General features: G+C 38.8%; 1 protein-coding gene across 2 annotated transcripts in view; it reads right to left on the bottom strand.

Annotated features, from left to right (window-relative positions):
* Positions 1 to 6,461: 6,461 nt before the first annotated feature.
* LOC103458345 (obg-like ATPase 1) overlaps positions 6,462 to 24,063 on the bottom strand; it is a 53,436-nt gene continuing 35,834 nt past the window's right edge. The window contains exons 8-11 of one of the 2 annotated variants that reach the window (XM_081603330.1): positions 17,619 to 17,759; positions 16,955 to 17,051; positions 11,113 to 11,235; positions 6,462 to 7,991 (exon numbers count right to left, since the gene is read on the bottom strand). In XM_081603330.1, the coding sequence (XP_081459456.1) occupies positions 7,875 to 7,991; positions 11,113 to 11,235; positions 16,955 to 17,051; positions 17,619 to 17,759 (478 nt within the window). In that variant the 3' untranslated portion in view covers positions 6,462 to 7,874. Of the gene's footprint in view, positions 7,996 to 11,112; positions 11,236 to 16,954; positions 17,052 to 17,618; positions 17,760 to 24,063 lie in introns of both variants that reach the window. The other variant, XM_008399047.3, reaches the window with a different exon arrangement.

The raw sequence follows: 24,063 nt of genomic DNA on the forward strand, positions 1-24,063 counted from the left end.
GTGGTGAATGGTGGATATTTCCAATCACTCTGCTGTCAATCCAAGTGTCAGGTAAACACAGGCCAATGGAAACAGCTTTAGAAAACCTTGCAGCTACGTCTGCCTTGCTCCAGGAGTCCTTGGAAATATATCAACAATTTCTGCAAAGACCTCCAAGTTAAAGGGAAAAGTCAAATATCCTAAAAGCAATACAAATGCAACTCGGTGATGGAGGCAGTGGTCTTCACAGACGTGTAACTTTGACCATGTTTGTCTTCAGAGCTGGATAAGTGTTGTCTCCAGCTAGATCTGCAAACAAAAGGAATGGGAATGCAATGAAAGATCTTGTATTCACCTCATGAGAGGAATCTGAAGTCGACAGAGTTATTTCTGTGCTGGAGATTCTGTGCCAAGACATGGCAATCCACCTAATAGACAGACTGGGTAAAGTGAGCATTAATTAGGGAAGTATGTCAGGAGGCCTGCTGAACCACTGCCTAGATCCACAGGTCAGGTAGAGAGCCTGTTAACAGAGTAACTGTATGTTTGAGGTTTGCAAATATGATGTTTATGAAAACAAAGGGGTGGCAGCATGATGTTGTGAAAAAAAGTTACAAGTCGCTTTCTTCAAGAAAAAAAAAGAACTTGGTGAGATTCACCTTTCAGCAGGGCAGCAACCTTAAAAATTCAACCAGAAAGAAAAGAAAGCTGTTTAATTGACCTAGTCAAAGTCTGACCTAAATCCTTTTGAGACTCTTTTTTTTTCCTTTTTGCAAAATTGAACCTGGCACACCAAGAGAGACAGAATATGAAATGTTTGCTAGAGACATGACTGAATGTACTGAAACAAACATGACGTTCAGAGAAGGCTGGTTAAAGAGTTAAGGAGTTTGTATTACACAAAACTATTACACAAAAAATGTTGAAACATATAAGGAAGTCAAGTTTTAACTGACTATCATGTTGAGAAAAATGTAATCACAAAATGTAAACGTAAATACCCAGAAGAATAAGCTAAATGTATTATGATGTTTCATGCAAAAGGGCAACACACAAAACATACAACACTTTTTGTTTGTGGTCTGAAAACCCAACTGCAGATGATAAAAGCTGTTAATAGCCACATCCACAAATAGAAGGGTTAAAATTTCAAGAACAACACCGTGACTTTTAGAGATGTCAGAGATTGCATAGTTTGTTTTCAGCAACATGCTCTGTATAATTGGATTGAAAGTCATGAGTAAATTACACTTCCATTAAGGCACTATTTATTGAAGCATCTTTGTTGTGTCATTTTGCAACATTTTTTGCATGAATTACAAAACAATAACAGTCATAAAAACGGTCCTTTCAGATGCTTAAACCTGTGATCCGAAGAAAACAAAATTTTGCAAAACCCAACAAAGAACAAAAAATGGGCTCTAATTGTTCATCAGTCAGGACCATGAGATCCAAAATAGTTATAAAATTGCATTCAAAGATGTGATGAAGCACAGAAAATATGTTTGAATACAACTAATAAATTACATTATGTTTATCTCGAAGTTCACATTTTTCATCTTTAATATTTGTTGTTTCTGAATAAAAATTAATAATGTGTTATGCCGTGTTACTATTTTCAATTAATTTATCCAACTTTCCCAAAGATTTAAAGAGTTTCTTTGAGGATAAGTGATGCATGGTGGAAAAACAGGCTGAAAAATCATCTTTCTATAAGATAAATGTTCATTATATATCATTCAGTTACATTACTAAGTACTTTGGCTTTGTCATGTTAGACAGTAAATATTTATTATCGTTATCTGTGAAGCGTTTCTAATTGTGCTGACAATCCTAAAGAGTTTAGCATGTGTGCTCAAGGCCTCATGGGGCAGGAAGGGCTGGAATTAGACAGATATCCTCTCAGTTGGCAGGTGATGATTCTTGCTGCTGAACCACAGCTTTAGAATGAGATAAGAAAAGATAAACATTGTCATTAAATGAACAATTGGCAATTGTCAGACAATTAAAATATGCTGTGCAGAGGTTTAAAGTATGAAAAATTAATGGTTCTAATAGTTTTAAACAAATTAAGGAGCAAATATATGTAAATATATACTATATTTATATAGTATAATATAATTATATATTTGTCAAAATTTAGTATATTAGTTTGTCTAGTCATCTTTAACAGTCCCTTAGGGCCTTCAGCATACTGTAGCTGTTCTTTTCAGCTACCCTAATCTCAACTTTTAAATGTATCATTTTTTAAAGTATTATTTAAGTAATAATCTTTACCATTGAACCAGATTTTGTCCTCTCGGATCGCAATGGCTGGATTAATATGCACTTGGTTGTACAGTTACAGATACTGAAGTTGCTGCTGTATTTTGTGTTTAAGCACAATAGCAGAGATGGCTTATCTGAACTAATAATGGGAAGTTAGCGCACTAGAAAGGCCATGTTATGCTTAATATGCATGTTTTATGCCATAGGATAAGTTTATAAGGGTATGTTAAAATAAAAAAACAAATCTCTCACTCATTTACTGGCATTTAGCAAACAGACAAGATTTCTATGGATGTGTTGTCATTGTATAACTGTGGTGTAAAATAACTTGAGTCACAATCAGGAGTTAAAAATACCCCACCCATATATAAGTTAGAAAAGTTAGATGTCACCTGCTTAAGTTATGAACTAAGTAATTAATTAGGTCATTTTTCATAATTAATGTAAGTACTACAATCTAGTTAGAGCTTAAAAACATTTCAGATTAATGGACAAAAACTTTGAAAAGTACTCAGTGAATAATATTAATAATAAATAGTTTTTAGTTAAACACTGATGACAGAACATAGAAAATAAATAGCAAAAAGTAGAAACCAAACCTCAGTGTAAAATCTAATGACGCCTTGCGAAGCTCAGCTGTTTATGTCATTCCTTTCACTCAGCACTGCATCAACAAAGTGTCATCCTCTTGACAGCGTGAACAATAAATCAAAGCAGTTCGCTGTATCATGGTGGTACAACATAAGGGAGGGGAAATTGTTGCATAAACCCTCCTATATGGACATTTTACTGTTATTTTTGTCACATCATGGTGCCGTTTTGACTATGTGCAGCATATAGTGTCAGGCAGAAAATCACACAATAACAACAATTACAACATGGCTTTTATTGTCATCCAAAATAGAGATAATTTCTTCTTTGTAATGATACACTGCAGTGTGTTTGCTACAACCATCAGATTTCCCAACACAATCCCCTGTGCATAGTTACAGCTCTGAAAAATGCCGCATGTTTATTTGTTAAAACTCATACATCCTTTTTTTTTTTTTTATTCTTCAAAGGCTGTTGGTGAGAGTGCAGCGTGATTTACGACAGCAGGCCATGGTCTATTTTGCTGGGTGTGTGTTTTAAAAGCGAGCTTTCCACTCTTTGCTCTTTCTGGTTTGATGCCACGGTGGTTTGCTTCGGGCCAGAGTGGCACCACTTGATTGATGGCACTGACAGAAGATTTTTTGCAGAGATTCTGTCACGTTTCCTGGTTTATGAGTCCTGCAGCGCGGCTTTTTCAAATCCACCTGATAATGACCGCGGATGGCAACGTGCACGCCCCCTTTCTTAATGGTGTCGCGCTCGAATGTTCATTTGAAATAAGAACAATGATGTCACAACAACAGACGGTACACAAAATCCTTTTCTGAATCCTTAAATCTTCCCTTTCATGTGACAGGAAAATTGCTGCTATCAAAGCTTGAAACATCATGTTGGGGATTGAACAAGGGATTTTTTTTGCATGATGTTTTGATTCTAAATAGCTTTATTACTCGCACTGAGGAGATTTATAGGCACTTTATGAAAAACAAAATTCTCCTCGAACCAGACCACTGGGAAGAACTCATCAATCCCTGAGCCTCAAAATTGCAGCAGATGAATAATCTTCTGTGTGGGGTTTAGGTTGGCCAACACCACTGCCATCCCAAGAAGAATGCAAGAGCAGTTTTTGTCTCAAGCCCCCATTGTGATCTCCAGAGGATTTGAATGGTTTCACTTAAAAAACTGTCCGCTGAAGCTCGTTGAAGGAGTATATATGAGGGCTCTAAGTGTTGGGTCCCTCCTTTGTGTGCTGCTTGGAGTTTGAGTGATTAAAATCGGTGGTTAACACAAAGCAAAATAAGGCCAGTGGTTTATGATACACATATGTTCCTCCGCATTGCTTTTTAAATAAGCCCAATGAACACCCTCCTATATTTTGCCACTGATCTCAGACCTCAAAGACTGTAATCCCCCTTATTTCCATGACAAACACCATGCTTTCTGCTGCCTCCGCAAAACATCCCATCCAAAAGTTGGATATGCAACACATTTCTTTTCCTGCAAAATGACCATTTTTATTCAATCTTTTCGTCCCCATCAAATGGCCATTTTCTTTCGCTGCACTCTTAATGCTTACGAGATATTCAGCAAAGCACTGCTGATCTACAGCTCTTTTGTCCGGACTCCCGCCGAGAACACAATCTTACTCCGAAGTAGCTCGGGCTGCAGCGGCGCAATTCCATCAGCATAAATGCTTCACAAACACTTACACACAAAGTATAGGGGCGAGAAAAACACTACTTCAGACAACAGGAATCGTTTTCTGGCTGCACTGCCGGATTGTGCAGACATCTATTTTCATGCTATATCGAGTGTTCTGAAATGTGAAGTTTTTTTGTTGTTTTTTTTGCAAGAAAGTGCTCTGTGAATTAGTGCTTTGCTTCGTTTTGTTAATATGCATTTGTTTTCTGTAAACCCATCAAAAACCTAATCCTGGAATGAAGAGGGACTCAAGTGTTGTGTTCAATGGTTCAGATCTGCTTCCTAGGTTAGGTCAAAGGTCAAGAAGAATCGCTGATGAATTCTTTTTATGAAGCCACAGCTAAAAGAAATGACTATTTATGCCTGTAAGGGTTTGTTTGTGACTCTTTGCCGTTCTAATTTTGACAGTAAGGTGTTTTGAACAGTTTAGTTTTGTAAGGAATTTTCTGAAGCTTGATTTTACTTAATTGCTCTTTATGCATCAATAAAGACAGAATAGATCAAATAAATAAACTGAACTTCAAGTCAAAAAGAAACAGCAACATCAAAGCTTCTTCTACTGTGTTGTGTGTACTTTATGGCTTTAGGCAAGCATTCAGTTTAAATTATTTTATAAAACATGTTGATTCCTGAATATTCATTTAAATTCCTCTGAGATATTGATATAGATTTATTGTAATTCAACAAAGGCATTTCCCATAAGATAAAACTAAAAAAATTGTATTTTTTATATTTCAACAAAAAAAGAAAATTGAAATTAAATGACAAAAAAAAACCAAAAGAAAAAAAAAGTCAGATCCCTGTATACAAGCTGACCAGATTTTTTTTTAACGTTTTCACTGATGTTTTGGTGATTCTTCTTGGGTGATTAAATTCAAATCTTTGAGGCAGAAATGCTTCAGTGCATCACTGTAGTCTTTAGCTCCCCTTAAAGATTTCCCATCAGATTCAAGTAAAGACTGTTGGTCACTCCAAAAGGCTAATATTACATTTGCATTAAGATTATTTGACAGCCTTAGTCTTGCAGGGGTATGAATACTTTGTGTTTTAATTTTAAATATTGAGCAATACATATACAATCAATTTTAAAATACAACTGGCTGAAGAAAAATAGTGCAACATATTTCTTCAGGCTATTATTTGTGGTGTAGTACACAGAATGGAGGTTGTTTGGTAATAAAAAGTTGATCCTGTAAAACTCAGAGATATCCAGATACTACACAACAACAGAGTGAAAATTGTACTCTGCATAGACCTATAAAGATGCATGATTTTATTTGTTTTTTTTCTTTCGAATTTTATATTTTCCATTTTTATTTTTCTAAATTTGATGCTATATGTGTAAAAGCTTAAAATATTCTTAAGGTACATATTACAATTTGTTTCTTCGGTTTTACTTGATTGGGAATAGCATTATAACTGGGTTCTACCTCACTTACAAACAATTATGTGCAGGATGTGTTTTTTTTTTTTTTTTTTGTATTGTAAGATATTTGATCCCCTTGAAGTTTCAAAACAGCCTTAAGTGGTTTTTTTGGAAAGCTGCCACAAAACACCACCCAAAAAATTATGCCCTGCTGGCTTTGGGGCTCTGACTATGAGTGACTTAGTTTTTTTATGCTTTGGGCCAGCTCTGGTTTCAGGGCAAAGATAGAGCACACACATTCAGTGAAAGGTTAGTTCAATCTGTTTGGAAATACAAATTCAAAATGACCACTTCCTTTTGGCAAAAAGCACCTGCATCCTCCATGTGCCCTTCCAAAATCAGCATCACTTAACAGACTTAATTATAATTGTCCCCTCTACACTACAGTCAATGTCAGCTGTGTCTTTTAATTCTCTAATCAGTGGTCGGCAGGACCGCTATCGCCATCCCCATGCAGCTCTCGGCTCAATACAGACATCCCTAAACACACACAGGCTGGTTTTTGTCAAATGTTTTATTGAGTGTAGACATCTGGCCTACTGTAAAACATGCATTATCTGCAGGAGGGGGAGCAGAGCAGGTGGTATTGTTTCCACTGTCAGCTGTGTCAGCGCTGGCACCCGTGATGGAGATTAATGAAGTATCTGGAGAGTAATATGCTCCTTAAAATGCTGCTACAATTTGGAGGGGGCTGGGGGAGATCCCTGATGCTGATCTTAAATAGAGAATCTGTCACAGTTTACAGAACCTCTGTTTTGTCTCTCAACGTGGGGAACCAAAACTTAAGAAGAGGCACTTCAGTGCCAACAGACAGTTTTGACAACCCTTCGCTTTTCCCACTCTGTATGGCTCCAAAATAGATCTGAGTGTTTATTTGTCCCGCATATCTACACACATTACCCAACAAATATTGGAAAAAACAGCCTTTAAGATAGATGTAGAAATTAATCAAGTGTTTCTTGCCCATTGCTGAGTATTTTGTCAAAGCACCTTTAGTGAGACTCAAGTCTTCGCTGGACCGTCTCTATAAGCTTGGTACACCTGCTTTGAGTATCTATCATTATTATCCGCAGATCCTTTCAAGCTCAGACACGTTTGGATCAGTTTTTAAAACCCTTTTTAGATCATTTACCTAAGATGTTCACTTAGATTTAAGTCCAGCTCTGACTGGGCCACTCAAGGACATTCACAGTATAGTCTGAAACCATTCCTTTTGTTATCTTGGCAGTGTCCGATGGTGGATTCTTGTGTTGACAGATGAATCGATGACAAAAAGTCTGAGCTTCTAGACTCTCTGGAGAAGGCTTTCTTAAAGAACCTCTGTATATTTGTCACCCAGTTACTGCTGTCGAAAAAAGTTCCCTCATTTATCAGTTTGTTCAGGCAGCCAGATCTTCAAACAGCATTTCTTTTTTATGTACAATGATGCTGAAATGTCTTTATTTCCTTCTCCAGATTTGCGGCTTGCTTGGTTTCTGCTCCAATATCCACCGTCGACTGTGAGAGCTCTTACAGACAAATGGATTACTTTTAAGATTCTATTCCATCGACTGAATTGTACCACAGGCTTGTCAAGTTTAAGAAACATCTCAAGGAAAAACTGTGGAAATTAGAAGCAGATCTCCTTTTTGACTGTGACTTCAAAGGGTGTGAGTGCTTTCTTTCCTATTAAGCTCAAATATTAAAATTTTTAGAAAATGTACAAAAATGTCTGACAACGTATTTCTATACGTTCCTTCCTTTACAGGGCATTCTGAGTAGATTTATTTTAAAAGAACATTTTACACACATTTGATTCAGAATAAGTCTAAGGAAATGTGGAAAAAGTGAAGGGGTGTGAATACTTTCTGGTGGCACTGCATGTACGGGCCCCAAGAGGAAATGAAACATAAAATCAGTTGTGTAAACATTATAATATTCTTCCTAAGTCACTTTTTCTTTGGTGCATTTGGTGCGTTGAATTTGAAAAAGATGATGTCTCCATCCTCAACCGTGTAGTTTCTTCCCTGCTGCCTGTATTTCCCAGCTGCCTGAAAGAAATTCAAAGAAGGACTAAATAAGAAAAGAGCAAGCAGAACTAGTGTAAGTCTATAATATCATCACGCCAACTACATTAACTATTAAGCCTAATTCACGATGCATTGTGGTATCAAACTGTGTTTGCCAGAGGCGCTTCCAGAAAGCTTTTAAAGAGGTGAATTGGCACACTAAAAACATTTTTAAAAAATCCCAATCAACACACTGTGGAAAACATAAATATACGTGGGCGCAGAAAAGGGTCAAACAAATAATAAATAAATGACTATCTGGCCAGACAGTTGGGTGGGCAGGAAAAATTTGTAGGGGTGGCCATTGCCCCCAAGCACACCCCTGGGTAGCGCCACTGTCATTTATGTATATCAAACATGCAAACACACATACACGTGCACACACACGCGCGCACACACACACTGAATCACACACACAGAAATGCACGCGTGTTTTGCGCGTGGGGGTGCCTGAATTCCCACTGAGCGAGTAATCCTCTCGTCTGCTCGTTTGAGCTTCATGTGCACAGGCACAAAATGTTAATAAGTCTTTGATTACAGCGATGTGAAACTTCTCAAGGAAACTAAATAAGTTCTAACATTTCTTTTGTATACTGTAAGTGTTTGTTCTCCTTCCCGGGCAAACTCAAAAATAATTGACTTGAAGTGCTAACACAGACAGGTTTATCCATTCTGGTTCTGCACGGTGCACAATTAATTAGAGGAATCAATGTCCCTTTAAAAGGCTCAGGAGACCATTTAATCCAAGCTCAATACCACCAGAAACACAGGATGGAGAGGCAGACAGGAAAAAAAAAAAAAATCAATGGCTATTTGTGATTCCTGAGTATGTATTAAACCCGACACATCTAACTGGTTCATTTGCACTTGAAAGCAGCCATCTGGAGCGGCAAGCTTGGCTTAAGCAGATATGATTACTAATAATGTGATATCCCCGTACTCTGGCCCTATTCATGCAGCCTATTCCCACAACTGGCATTAAATAGCATGGACCTTAATGCCGCAGTCAGAGACGCTCCATGTTCTTCTGAGGCTCAAAAAGGGATTAAAGTGAGAGCAAGCAGTGAGGACCTGACACTCAGATCTGAACCCCGGATAACAATGGTGAAACCCCCCCAGAGACCAACACGATTCACTCTCAGTTAGCAGCTTATTGGGGGTGTGGACAATACACCGCCACTGCATTAAATACAAAAAAAAATATTTTAAAAAAAGAGGGCTCGAATACTAAAGAGGTGTAAATGTTTTTTAGTGCTTCCTTCCTCACTGGTCTCCACGGGCCTTTTGTGCCACCATAATTACATTAGCTGAGTCTGTAAGTGGGCACAAGGAGTCGATGCAGCTGATAAAGAGATCACGCCAGCATGGCTTACGGCTGCGGATGACGAGGTTTATGCTGAGCAAAGTTAGCCCCTTCTGCTTTCATTTAATGAAGCCACAATTTAACGAGGTTTGTTTAATCAGAAAAAAACAAAATTTTGCTGCATTAATTTGTTAATTTCTTATTCTGTACTTTCAGCTTGCAGAGTAGAAATTTATGCTCAATCTAAACATTAGAACCATTTGTACATTTTTTTTTGAAGAAATTGATGTATTTCATTAAAAAAATCCCATGCCTTGTAAAATCATTACTAATCCTTTTCAGACTTAATTACATCACAACCAGGATCTTCATTATATTTAACCAGGATTTTATGTATCAGTGGAAGAAAAGGGTTTTTTAATGTATATACTAAATAAAGGAATAAAGGAGTGAAATGTGTATTTAATTCCCCTTTTTATAATACTCCTAATAAAAATATATGGCAACCAACTGCCTTCACCTGATTAATAAATAAAGACTTTTAAGCTACATTGAAATCCAGCTTATCTACGATGGCCTCAGAAGTTTGTTAGAAAACAATGCAGATCAAACATAATTTTGTTAAGTATGCACATGTTTTCTCTGTCCTTTGATTGCTTGTTGTCTTGTTTTTAAAAAAACCTGTTTGAAATAAATAAATAAATCAGAAAGATCGAAGCAGACAGGTCAGGAATAAAGTTGTGGACAAGTTTAAAGGGTTGGTTTATAATTCCCAGCTTGGCACCACTGCAACCCTGTCTAACATCTGCAGTTTGGCCCAAACCATAGGAAACATTACGGAGATCTCACCAGATGAAACTAAAACGGAACTGCTTAATACTTTTACATTTGAAAACTAACCCTATGCCTCGACTCGGTACACATTATTCTCATGGTGAAACTTGGTGGAACGATTCAGATCAAAGCAAATTCAAGAGAATGGTAAGAATGGTCTAGTCAAAGCCCAGACCTAAGTCCAATTGAGAGTTTGAGACTAAAAAGCTGATTTTCAGGTGGTCGCATTGGATTTTGCTTAGTGATATCAGAGACACCAGATTTTTATGAATACAAAAAAAAAGACCAATTGAAACTTCCTTCCACACCACAAGTATGCACTGGTCTATCAAATGAAATCCCTGTGTATTTTGTTGGTTACTGTGGCTGAAATGTGACAAAAAAAAATTTAATAATTCAGTAGGTGTGAAAATTTAGCAATGCGCTGTATCTTATTGCATTTAACATGAGGCTGCACACAAACAGCTAACAGGTCAAAACCAAGGCGGACAGACATAACTAAGACATGCAAGTCATATTCCTGCGCTACCCATCCATGAAGCAGTCCTTGTTTGAGGAATTTTACACTTTATTTAACTTGCCACTTTACATCACTGTCACATGCCTACAGCAGGGACTTGGCGCGGGAGAGCTCTGAGCTAACGGCGCACCGTACAGATCTGATAAACGCCTGGCGAGCTGAAGAAGTGCTTCCTCTGAGCATCTGTGCCAAGTCAAAAGCAAGAGCTGCCATCAGCCAGTTAGAACACATTGTGATAAAGATATGCACAGCTGGAGCACAATGGCAGTGTTTAGACCCAGAATCAGCTGGCTTGTCACTGGTGGTGCCTGAGTGTGTGCAGTAATTTCTTCCCCCGAGTAAAGGTGAAGAGGAGTTTTCAGTCGAAGCTGCGTGGCGACTGTCAGCTCCACTGATCACAGGAGACTTTCCCCTCATCTCCTCCGGCACACTAACTGCTCACCTTGACAGCGCTCTCGCTGCCTTCTTCTTTAAAATCCTGGAATTTCATTACTTCTGCCATAATGAAGCCCTTCTCGAAGTCCGTGTGGATCTTCCCCGCAGCCTGTGGAGCCTTAGTTCCTTTCTGTCACAGAAGAAGAAGAGGAGAGGACAAATGAATTGTTTTGGAGAAGATGGATTACAGCATGCGAGCGACATGGTGTTTGATAGGGTGATAGCAGCGTAATGACTCCAGGGGTGTTTTTCAGTCGCTGGGTATTCTTGCCTCTGTCCAGATTTCTGGATAGCTTTCCACTCGGCTGTGGCCTGCTAGGGCAGCCTGGACACCGATAAGGACCTGGCGCTGCTATCAATGCCTTCTGACTCTCATTCCTTAGCTGTATTGATTTCTGTCCAAGCAATCTTGCCTCATTGTGGGTCGCTGCTCAGCTCTCTGGTCATGACAGTACCGGGACCCAGTGTTGCAGTGAGAGGCTAAGGTGGTGTAGACCTTACTCTATCAGGTCAGACTATTGTGACACACCAGAGTTTGGAAATTCAAATTCACGTTTAGCCTGGAAAGATATCACAGCATGTTAGATAGGTTTCTACGAACTGCTGCTTGACTTCAGAAATCTTCAAATATCCTGTACTTGAGGGTGTCTGGTGGACTCAGTTCGATAGGGGACCAAAATGGCAACATGTGTTATATTTTCAGCTGGTGGAGTTTGCTTTCACACTGCACTGTGTCAAGTGAACCAGACCCTTTGAAAAACCTATTTACCGCCTCGCCTGTGGTGGCACTGCACCAAGAACCACTAAAGGAAATGACAGAAAGATCTCCGAAGAATACATGAGCACAGCCTCCTTTTTCACAAAATATAAACAAAAACGGAGTGGCGTCAAATTTTAGTGATTGTAGGATTTCTCTTTTGATTTTGTTAAAAGACAAAAGCTATTTCTCCAGCTAGTGCTAGACTCTTGTATTTGTTTTGGTCGTATTTACCCAGAATGCCCTACACTATAGTCTGCTTCCCACTTTTGGAGAGCTCTCTGGTCAGCTTGGCATTCACATATACCTTCAAAGCACTCCAGAATTCACTTTAAAAAAAGACCTAGGTTTTAGGTTTACCAGAACCTCGATTCCTTTGCTCTGAATCAGAGTTTGATTGTGCATTTACACCTCCCCAAACAAACTAAACTTTCTAGGCAAACAAACCAAAGTTTCAGGGCTGAAAATAACAATCATCATAGCGAGGCTTTTGGGACCATATGGATGGATTAAAGTGTCAGTGTCTCTTTGAGTGCATACCTGTATTAGTATAGTCAGTGGGCTTGTGCTGTGTGGTTCTACAGATTAGTTTGCCACAAATCTGCTGCAAACTAAGGTAAGTTAAAACTGTTACAATTTAAAATGTCAAGAGTTACAGCTGGGATGTTCTCTAGTGGGTATGATGGACAAGATTCATCATCATGAACATAAATGTAACCTAAAACCCACTATAGGTTCAGAAGAGGCTGTTTATGTTTGTTCCTGCTCAGAGTGAAGCTCTGGACAAACTTCTTTCTGGGAAGTTCACACAAACCGTAGGAGAATTTCACGTGGGGTACGACTCAAAACAACCTGGTCCAGTTTCTTGCTTGCATGGAAGCTTGGTTCTGAGGTTCTCATAAACAAAAACAAATTTATGATTTGGTTCACAATTATTCCATATTATTCTGAATTTTCTTGGTTGAGGCAGTGAAGGTTATGATAATTATTTCCCATGATTTTGGATGCTATGTAGCAGGATGCTATGTTTTACTTTCTGGTAGTTATGATGCGTAACTGTGACAACAAGCACCTCAAAAGCTCAAATAATACCTGAACCACAACCGCATATCCCAGAAGGGTTGAAAAGGAAGCTTCATGGAAATTTAAAGAGGAATGGCAAAAGCAAACGAGATGGATCAGAAAGTGCTTTTCAACAACTGATGTGTGCCATGACACGTTACTGGGAATATTGTCACTGCTGCCCAAATATAGAGCTGTCAGCATGTTATGACAGCCATGAGGCGGTCATAACATGACAACAGCTTCTTCTGTCAGAGGTGTCTTCAGATTCGTTGCAAGGCTGACTGCTGTTGGAGATCCTTCCTGCCCACATCACACCATCTACAATGACTTAAAATACTTGGAGTATAAAAGTTACAATACAATTTAGTTTTCCTTTGGGATAAATAAATTATTTTTGAATGATGTAAATTGAATAAACATTTTGAAATGACCAGGCAAGTATCTGTCTTAAATTTGATGGAGGATATGTGGATGGAGATCCAGATTAAGGTCAAGACTTGGAGCCCATTATCAAAGGTAAATGGACAGTGAGAATAAGGGATTTGTTTTTGCTGTTGTTTTTTTTTTTTAGAATTGATACCCATGTTTTATTGTCTAGCTACAACCACGATCTTAACTATCAGGACATAATCTTTAGAGAATGTGGGCTTTATCACAACATACAACCTATGAGTACAACGTAGCCCTACAGTTACTCAATTAAAATTCCTCTGTGGCACCAGACAATTTCACAGATGTAGAACTTCATGCAAATACTTTTTAAGTAAACAAACTGTTTACTTAGCGCTGTTCTGCACCTTCAAGGTGTTTTTCATGTTCATTTATTCAGTTCTCAGGATAACAAACAACACAGTCACATATTTCTCAATTTCGGACATTTCTTATTTAATTTTATGATAATTAATTATAGATTATTTGAATAAAAAGACAATTAAATTACCAACTTCAGATACAGTAGCATAACAATAAGATGGTCTTAAAAGCTAATTACTTTTGAGAAACCAGAATATTATTTTGACAGGGTAATTCTGACTAAATAACTTCAGCTGGCTGAAGAGAGTAAAAGAGCAGAAACTCTCTTAAGCTAAAAACTAAGAATCAAAATGTCGCCTCATGCTTCAGAGCCCATTTTGAGACATTTTTTTGTATCGGTCGAATTGTTTTGTAAAAATTCTCTGAACCACTTTAAGACAAAAGTGCTGAATGATGAAATGTTGCAATTTATATGCACAGAAAAGATGTGCGGAAATGACAAATGAGGCAAATAAGTGACGTGGCCGCCGTGCATCATCGTGACTCCTGTCTGTCGAGCCGCTCCGCAGCGCCGTGCTCAGGGGCTGTTGAGCGGTTTTAATTATGTATATAATCAGGTTGGGGTCAACATATTTCATGCCACAAGACTGATGCGTATTTAATGACTCTAATACATTACCATCTATTTGCAATCTCACTGACAGAGTACTTGTGTGTTTAACTACCATTAATCAGTATCAAGGTTTGTCTATGTGGAGGAAAAAAAAATAGATTAAGGGTTTGAATTTTTTTTTTTCATCTGGTACTTTACAGGAGAGCCACATTGTCCTAGTTAAGAGCTATGCAGAGCAGGCTGATAGATAATGGTCACCTCGAGGCTGCCTAATAAAGCATGTTAAAGAACTTAGGAACATGACATTGCTGAGCGTAGTTTTTACAATGCAAGATGTATTGGCTTAATATAGTTACTCACTGATGCTTACCTGACTAAATGCCCCTCACACACAAATCGAGGCTGGCTGTAATCACTTACACAGAGGAGTCACAAGCCTGTTTTTTAAGGATATCTTTGAAGCATTCAGGTGCTTTTATTGTAAATAGCAAGGACATCAGTCATCATGATATAAATCCGGTGATGTCATCCGACTGAGACATAACAAGTTCTTCGTGAGAAAACAGGAAGTGAGCTCACTTTCACCCCAGGCCTGTGCACAGTTTTAGACTCTTCAGTAAATAACAAGCACAGGAGAGAAAGCATCCCGAGACGAGACGGAAAGACTGACCTGTTCAACCAGAGGAATTTAATGAAACACGGAGAACAGTTTGCTGTGCTTTTTATAAGTTTGAGCAGATTGTGTTCAAATTCAAAATCTAATGAAACAAAAACCATTGAAAGCATCCCATAGTCAATTATTTTAAAGGATTTTGTGTTCCAAGTGTTCAGAGGGATTTAATTTGATTTACTCGAAACTTTATTTTCAAAATCAAAACCTTAAAATAAACCCATTTTAGTTCTGGTTTTGTATTGATAATAAAGAGAGAATTTCTTGAGCTTGCTATAGCTATAGCTGGTTTATTATTTGCACTAAATTGGATTAAATGTTATTATATCATTGGATTGTCTTCAAATGAACCAAATTTATTAAAACTGGATCTGAGATTTTATATCTAGGATTTGCATGTCATGCAGTCCTAGCTTCTATGTAATTGGAATGAACTGGATTGGACTTTTGAGAATTAACAAACAAAAACTGAAACTGAACTGAACAATATTTATGGATTAATGGGGTTTGTAGCATCTTAGTAAATTGATTGTTTGTAAATGTGAAATGACAAAAATGAGCCACAGTTCTGGATCTGCTTTGTTGAAATCTGAAGAATCACTATTCATTTTTAAGACTAGAAAGTCCCACATTTTTCCTCATTTTGGAGAAAATGACTGGCGTCTACACTGCAAAAATAAATGTGCTCTTTCACATTTTGTCATGTTGCAATTCTGAGGGGACGCTTTTCTTCAGAAGGGACAGGAATGCTGGACAGGGCTGATTGGAAGATGGATGTAGAGAAATACTGGGGAACCCTGAAGAAAATCCGCTAGAGGCATCAAAAGACTTGAGATCGGTCCCAAGGTTCACTTTATGCATCAATTATGTACGACTTTGTTCTGTCTATGAAATATCAAGAAATTCATTAAGGTTTGTGGTTGTAGCTCAACATTTTTCTTTAAAAATTTCAAGAGATCTTTTTTTTTTACATTTCATAAAACAGTTTTTTTCTTGTTCTTTAGTCTGTTTTCACAGGGATTTTAAGTGGCAGTTTGCTTCATGGTTATTATAGTGATGAGAGGTTATTAATGGCCCGAGAGGGAAAAAGTGCAAATTTATGAAACAAACCGTGTTTTTAAACTTTTAGTTGAAGATGTGAGTAAACAACGCAAACTTTGCTCAAGTTTAAAATTAAAATTCAAGAATTTTCTAATCTATAAATGCTAAAACAAAAAATATTCTGTGACCCATTTGGAGATAGTAAAACTGGTATTCAGAAAAAAAACCTATTCTGATGTTCTTGTGACAATTTCTTTGTGCAATAATGCAAGAAATGTTTCACAGTGTGCATTCTTCTTTAAATGGATTAAATTCATTCTGCACTGCAAAACTGTGATTCGAAACAGCTTGAATAATATATGACACATAACCCATTTGGTTTTCCATTTAAATTTTAAAATGCATTTTAAATATGCACTTCCATCCACTTAAAGAAAAGGAAAAAAAGAGAGAAAACGCACAATACCAACATGCAAAGCCGACATCTGTATTGATGTAAATCCTGTGATCCCATTGCACGGAGCTCTTGGCGGGCAGGGCTCTGTAAACTGAGACACACACGGAGGAGGAGCCCCCGGCAAGGCCCACAAACAGTCGGATGAAAAGCGACATCAATTTTGGCACAGACACCCTCCGTCACACAGATTAGGCAGGCACAATGGACGGCCTCCTTATCTCCAGCGGCAGGAGGAGGGCAGGCAGATCTGCACAGGATGGAAACATTCTCACGGACGTAATGGGCAAAATCAATTGTTGTCCTCCTCAATCAATGTGGGCCCCCACTTTCACCGTTCAGCAGCTCACCAGTAATTGAAGTTATCCTCAGCCTGTAATGACTAGCTAAAGCACGACCATGACAAAGTTGGAAGTGTGTGATATCAGAGAGGGTGCCAGCAGGGTGGAACGCAGGATGCGGTGTGTGTTCACGCGGCGCCGTGGCCGGCTCTCACCCGGATGGTCCAGGCACGGACCTCGTCTGGGCCAGTGGTGAAGAAGTACTCCAGCTGCAGGACCGCATAGCCCGCCTTGATGATCTTGCTCAGGGCACTGGTGGAGAGAAACTTCAGCGTGAATCAAAGGGTCTTAATCGTTTTGTTATACTTTGCTGACACCTGGGAAAAGTTCCCGTCAGCGGCAAGGCGCCATTTTTATTCCAATACAAACTCATTAAGCGAGCAAGATGGGTCACTTCATTTCACATGAGACATTCAACTCTCCAATGGTTTGCATGATTAATTAGAATGCTTGTAGTCCCATTTAACATTTTTAAGAATTCAACTCGACGCCTCGGTCTTTTCTGAGAAAAAAAAAAGAAAGAAAAAGAAAAAAAAAATGTCTCTGCTGTCACAATTTTTCTCTCCATAGAGGTTTTCAGACGAGAACAATAAACCCAAAATGCACCAAGTTATAATTATACCTACAGATGACAGATGACAGTTAAAAACTTAATTTGGAGGAAAACCCTTTGACTGAGTTGTTCAGTAAGAAGAGGGATCCTTTGCTTTATAATGGTAATTACTCTGCCATTTATTATTCTATCAGCACATGCAATTAAAGGAGTGCATGGAGGACACAGCTGATAATAAAGTGTGGGGAGACTGAATGCTAATTAACCTCTGCGTCTTGTGCTCTTTGCAGCACTTCTGTCTCTCCTCTTCGCTCATGTCCTGCAGTCGACTCTCCAGGTTGCCGCTGAAGGGGATGACCAAGGCTCCGGGGTCGTGACTGTCCACCCACTCCTTGATTTTCACCAACCTGATGGAGAAATGGCAAACCAAGGAAGATTTGATTTAGAAGGGGGTACTTGTTGTGGCCTTGGAAATCCATATTCATGAGAGCAGCAGAGAATATGAAGGTCTTTTTAGGAGAGTTTAAAATGGATTTGTTTGAATGGAGACAGTGACGTAAACAAAGCAGTAAGATTTTATGCTTTTTATGCTTATGGTTAGCATACCAGAAGTGAATAAACTTATTATTAGTGTTTATGTTAACTGATATTTTATGTACAAAGAAAATTGCTTAAATTTTATTTGATACATTTTCTGTACCTGTAGATATAAAATAGCATATAATAATGCCTTATATGCCAGTATTTCTTAGACCTACACCTGGATTTTTTTTTGTCAGCATTACTGAATCACTGCTACAAGGTTGTAATTTATACTTAAGCTCAAAGTTTATCTTAGGAAGAAGTGAAAAAATATTCACTATTCACTTCTAAATATTTCTGATTCATACAGAGAACTAAAGAATGTCTTCATTTGGTTTTAAAACATATTGATTTTGAGACAATAAATTGGTTTTAATAACTAACAATGGAAACAACTCACGATGAAAAAAAAACAACCTGTAATTTTAATAAACTTAGTATTAATTTTTTTCTATGATCCTTTTTCTGACTTTCTTTATAAGAGCCCAGCTGGCACTATCAAATGTAAATAAGCTGTTTTGTAAATTTTATTTTATTTTTTACTAAAGAAGGAACTAGTTCATTAGTTTTCTACGACTAGCTGACCTGGACCATAATGGTGCATATATGCAAATAAAGGATGGGCTTTAGTCAATCTTGGCTGGAAATACAGGTGCATCACAATAAATTATAAAATTATAAAAAAGTCAATTTATTGTAGTAATTCGACTTAAAGGAAAAGATGAAACTCATACATATTTATTACATATCTATGTAATATTTGTGTTCATGTTTATGCTTACAGTTAATGACAACTCAAACATCACTCTCATACAAAATTAAAAGTGTCCATAAAATCAATAGAAAGACACTGAAAATGCTGTTTTGGCCATTCAATGACCTACAAAATCATGAATTTTGGGTTTTACTTCAAAATAACTAAGCAAAAAATAAGCAAGAGAAAAAAAATATTGTATTATTTTGCCATTTAACAAATCTATATATTATATGAATTTTACTCTGAGTTGAAGTAATAAAATAAATTGCCTAAGTGGGAATTCTTGCTCAGTATTGTGACTATGGATGCTGTGCAAAGAGAACACACAGCAGGTAATGTAGCAAATCTAAACTATTTATTTGCTCTTTGACAGTTTTAAATCTCCTTAAACTACTAGCACAGCTTGTAAACATGTTTCTTAAAATAGGGATAATTACAGTTTTATCATCTTGTACACTAATGGTAATGTTGCCAAGAGAAGACGCTCAAGTGTCACATCCTTCCCAGGCCCCATCTCCAAATTCGGAGTCAAAATTGAACGCACCATAAATGTGACCTGATAAAGAAACAATCTGCATTCACACTGCAGACACAAAGGATCTCAGTCTGTGCATTCATGTTGTCTTACATCAGACTATTTCAGTGCTGAAATGTGACACACATCACAGTTTAGTGCGGATAGAAGTGGGGAGCATTTCCATCGAATACAAATAATGAACCAAACAAGCACAGCAGGCGCCATGTAGGTGGAAGTTGTCAGAATTGTGTCTGCCACACTCTGGACCTTGTTGCATTGTCATTTCTTTGCCACGTATGACGTCAAAACTTTTTTATCACTTCAGGACCGTCAGAGGTTCACACTGGAGTTTGACTCACATTTAATTTATGCAGCAACTGTGCAAAATCTCAGCTTTGACTGGACGTGCAGCCCCTAACCCTAACCCTTACCCTACCAAACCCCCTAACCCTAACCCTAAGTCTGGAAAATGCTACAAGAAAAGAGTTACTGACCTAAACCTGCTCTTAAAACACAGTCAGAGCAATAACTAAACAGCTTAAAACAGCTGGAACTGTGACAAGCAAGACTTGGCAAGAAATCAAAAAGTTGATCTTCCTGATATGCGCAGAGAAGATGACGGGATGGGAGAAACAAAAAATTGGCAAGCGAACTTAAGGGGTGCAATTTAATGGTTGAGGGTGCAGTATGCCTATCAGAAAAACCAATGTAACCAAACAAATGGCAAGTAAAAAAAAACAACTTGAAATTCAGCCAAAAAGGAGTTTAAAAGAAGAACATTTCCACAGATAACATAAAACCCAGACCTTCAGTTGTCATGCCAGTGTTTTACTATGGGGGACATTTAATTTACCTGCTGGGTGTTAAATAAACATTTTGCCTGGAGCCTGGAGAGAAAGGAACAAATAACCACTAAGTGTTTCCTTACTTTTAAATGTCTTTGTCATGTCTTCTTTTTTTTTTCTGTCTCCCTCTTCCAGCGGGACACCTGACATTGCAGGACAAAGGTATCCTCACACTTAATGGCAACCCTCAGCCAGAACAATACAAGGGGGTTAGGGCAATTATGAGATTAGCTCCACAAGCTCCGAGGCTGGGATTGGACGGATGGCAAAGAGCAGCATCGCACAAATCCATTTTCACACGTCGGCCCCGGATTGATTCTGAGGGGGGCCCTGTCATTATGTGTAATCCTGGTTTCCTGTTTAAAGGCCCCATATGGAATCAAAGACTGGGAGGAACCCGGAGCGCCTCAATATCAGATCCGTACCAATAACAATGTCCCCGGCGTTATCGGCCGCAGCACCAGATCACCGCTTCTACCTAATGATTATCAATATACAACATATGACAGGGTAACACACACACAAAGACGGCGCCGTTTGCTTTGACTGAATGCTGTTTAAGTGTCAGTTTGTTTCTCAGTTTACATGCACAGCTATTAAGAGCCATAACCTAATATTTCCCTTTTCTTTCTGCATTTTGAATAAAGGTGGCAACCAGAGTCTCGCAGGAAAATAAGAAAAAGCCAAAAAGCCTCAAAACACAGGCGACGGAGGGGCGCTCCATGAGGGGGGAAAAATCCAATCTGAGATAATAACAGCTGTAGTTTGTCACTTTTAGCGGCACAGCTGTCTATTTGGTGGCACGTTATTTGCATTCCTCAGGTATTGCGTTCTCTACAGGCGGCTTGAATAATGATTCACAAATCACTCTCTCCACACCAGTCAAGGGCTGTGATCCTTTGAATAGACCATTGTACCTGGGACTGTAATTGGTGAAGACTTTGACAGAGCCGAGCCAAGCCGGCCGGGTAACAAAGAGGCTATTGGTGGAGGGCTGAGGGATGATTTTAATAATGTGAAGCCGAGACGGAGAATGTGAGCCGCAAATGAGCACCGGGGGTCTCTGGGTCCTTGCACTGACTGACATAGGAGCAGACAAACACCTAGCCATGAGGGAACATGAAACACCCCCTTGCCTCAACTCCAGAAACAAAGCGCTGTCAATTAAGAGCTTTGATGCACCGTCAACACGGAGCCCGAAACCAATTCTGTCAGCATCTCCACCATGTTCTGGTCTTACTTTCCTCCGTGTATTTATGCGGCTTCCAATTACTTATGTGGATGTTCAAATGTGATGCAATATTTATGTAAACTTTGCTTCAGTTCATCTTTCATGTCTTTCTTGAGCAGATTTACAATCTAATTTCATCCCTTTTAGTTAGATTTGATCAAATCCAACAATAAAAGATTTGAATAACCCGTTCCCTTAGTTAGATTCACTTTTGAAAGCTTTTACAACTCTGAAGAAAGACTGTTTGAGTGCAAGTGTCTCTTGTCAGTCTCCCATTATGTCCCAATGCAGAGTGCCATCTCTCACTGCTCTGCTAATAGACGGATTCAGCACTTTCTGGTCCTGATATCCCCCTCTGAACAAATGATGCCTGAAATTTTTATTCTCTTTATAATGGAACTTCAATGGCCTCGGCTGCAAATCAAGTGGAAATTTTTGCATATCAAGTGGGAAAAATTAAATGTTAACCACGTTTTAATGTGATTAAGGGTGACAGGGACATTATTTCTGCTAATCATTCAGCAGCATGAACGCAGGCAAAGGCGCCGGCCGTGTTTGCTGCTTTTCACTCACAGATCACAGAGAAACTGCTATCACTTACAGTTTGATCAAACTTTTCCAGAATGCATGTTTTTTTTTTTTAATGAATAAAACAGGTCAACATGAAAACATTGTGTCTATCTTGCGGTGCCTTGCACAAACACTCATACAACTAAACGTTCCCACACACACTTTTGGTGAAAGACCAACAAACTACAGCATATAATTACAAAGGAGAAGAAAAAAAATCTATTTGTTTTCATCTCCCTATAGTCTGATACCCCTAAATGTAATCTAGTAATCTTAATAATAAATGGAGCTGTTCTGTGAAGATCTCAGAGGTTTATGGGGAACAAAGAGCATCATTAAGACCGATTCACACAGCAAACGTCATGGAGGACTGATGTAACTCTGGAGGAGCTGCAGAGATTCACAGCTCAGGTGGAAGAGCAACTATTAGTTGTGCAATTTATTGTTTAAGAAACAGAGTGGTAAGAAGAACGCTGTTGTTGAAAAAAATACACAAGAAGTCCCATATGCATACCCGAGTCATGTAGCGGGAACGGCGAACATGTGGAAGAAATAGTTCTGGTCAAACAGAGATTAAAACCACTATGTGGAAAACTAACTCTGCACATCTCCACTGTGAAGCGTGGTGGTGGCAGCATCATGCTGAGGGCAGGTTTTCCTTCAGGAGGGACAGAAACGATTCTCAGGGTTAATGGTAAAATGAAGAGAACTAAGAACAGGAGAATACTGGAAGCAAGCCTGACGCAACCTGCAAAGAACTTGAGGCTTTTCATGCAGGACAAAAACAAACAGTCCGAGCTACAGTGGTAAAAATCGAATGGTCCAGTCAAAGTCTGGACTACTGTGTTCAGATACACTGTGCATGTAAAATGACTGACATAACCCACAAAAGTCCAGGGGAAGCTGAATACAAATGCCCGCCACACTTTTGAGATTTTCATCTGTAAGAAAACCATTTGTAATTTTCTTTAAACTTTTGGCAGTTCGTCACATAAAATCTCCCCCAAAAAACCAAATATAAATTTGTGGTTGTAATGTGGGAAAAGGTTATAACCACAACATGTAAAAGTTCAAGAGAAACTAATATTTTTTGCGAGGCTCTGTCCATCAACACAAACGGCTTTTGATTCAATGCCTGTTTCGTTTACAGTGCTCCTGTTTTAAAACATCACATTGCAAATAATAATGAGGGGGAAAAAAACAAAAAACAATTGAACCATCCACAACAGATTGCCTCTGAATAGTGACGTCCCACAGGGGGCCACCCTCTGGAGCTTATTTGTCCTTTTTTGTGTGAGAATCCTGAGGGGGGATAATTCCTGTCTTTCTGTATGCCCGGGGCTTTCCTAGGCTTTGTCCCAGCTTTGATCTGCTTAAATGGCCTGGGAGGGGGAAAACAATGGCCTCCTCTTTTTAAAAGCACAGGGACTGCTCTACCTGAGACAATGACCTGCGTCTGGACGCAGGTAGACTTTATTAACGAGACGCACCACTTAAGCCAGTGAGAGGTGGGTCACCTCCTCCAGTTTGGATTCTCCTTTCAGATGCAACTGAACGGTGAAAAGCTGAAAGATTAACCCGCTCCACGCCTACAGGTAAAAGGCTCCAGCACCTGAAACCGAGCTGTTTCACACATAAACCGAAAGTCCTCTACTTCTGCTGGTCACAGTTTGGCAAAGATGAGTCATTTATGATGTTAGGATACTGCAGCACACGATCCCCCTCCTCTTCTTCTTCTGTTTAGGAAGACAGAAATGAGAGGTATGAGCTCATGGTGGCTTTTGAGGCTAGGAAGTCAGAATCTCTGTGGGATGCTTTTCATCCTCCCAGTGGTGAGCTCCTGAGCGACAAGAGTGCAGACGCTCTCTACTCCCTGTGGCCATAGCTGCACAGAAAAAAAAACATTACACATCAGCCTCTGAGCAACACACACAGACACACTTTATTCCCAATATTATCAACTTCTTATAGCCTTCAAAGCAATCGCAGACAGGAGGAAACAGAACGCAGTGGACGCACAATGGGAGCAGCTTTAATTAAGAGCATCGTATCGCTAACAAACCTTGAGGGTGTGCTGGTAACAAGCTTTTTAAAGTAACTTTATTTTCTTTGATATTTTGCACCCATTAAATCTCCCAACTTTAAAAATCTACGCACACTGTGAACGCTTAACAAGCCACCGGTCTCAGTTTTCGGTCCTCAAAATGGT

This window comes from Poecilia reticulata, chromosome 2, assembly GCF_904066995.2.
Source record: "Poecilia reticulata chromosome 2, P_reticulata-male-v2, whole genome shotgun sequence".
In the NCBI taxonomy this organism is placed as follows: Eukaryota; Metazoa; Chordata; class Actinopteri; order Cyprinodontiformes; family Poeciliidae; genus Poecilia; species Poecilia reticulata.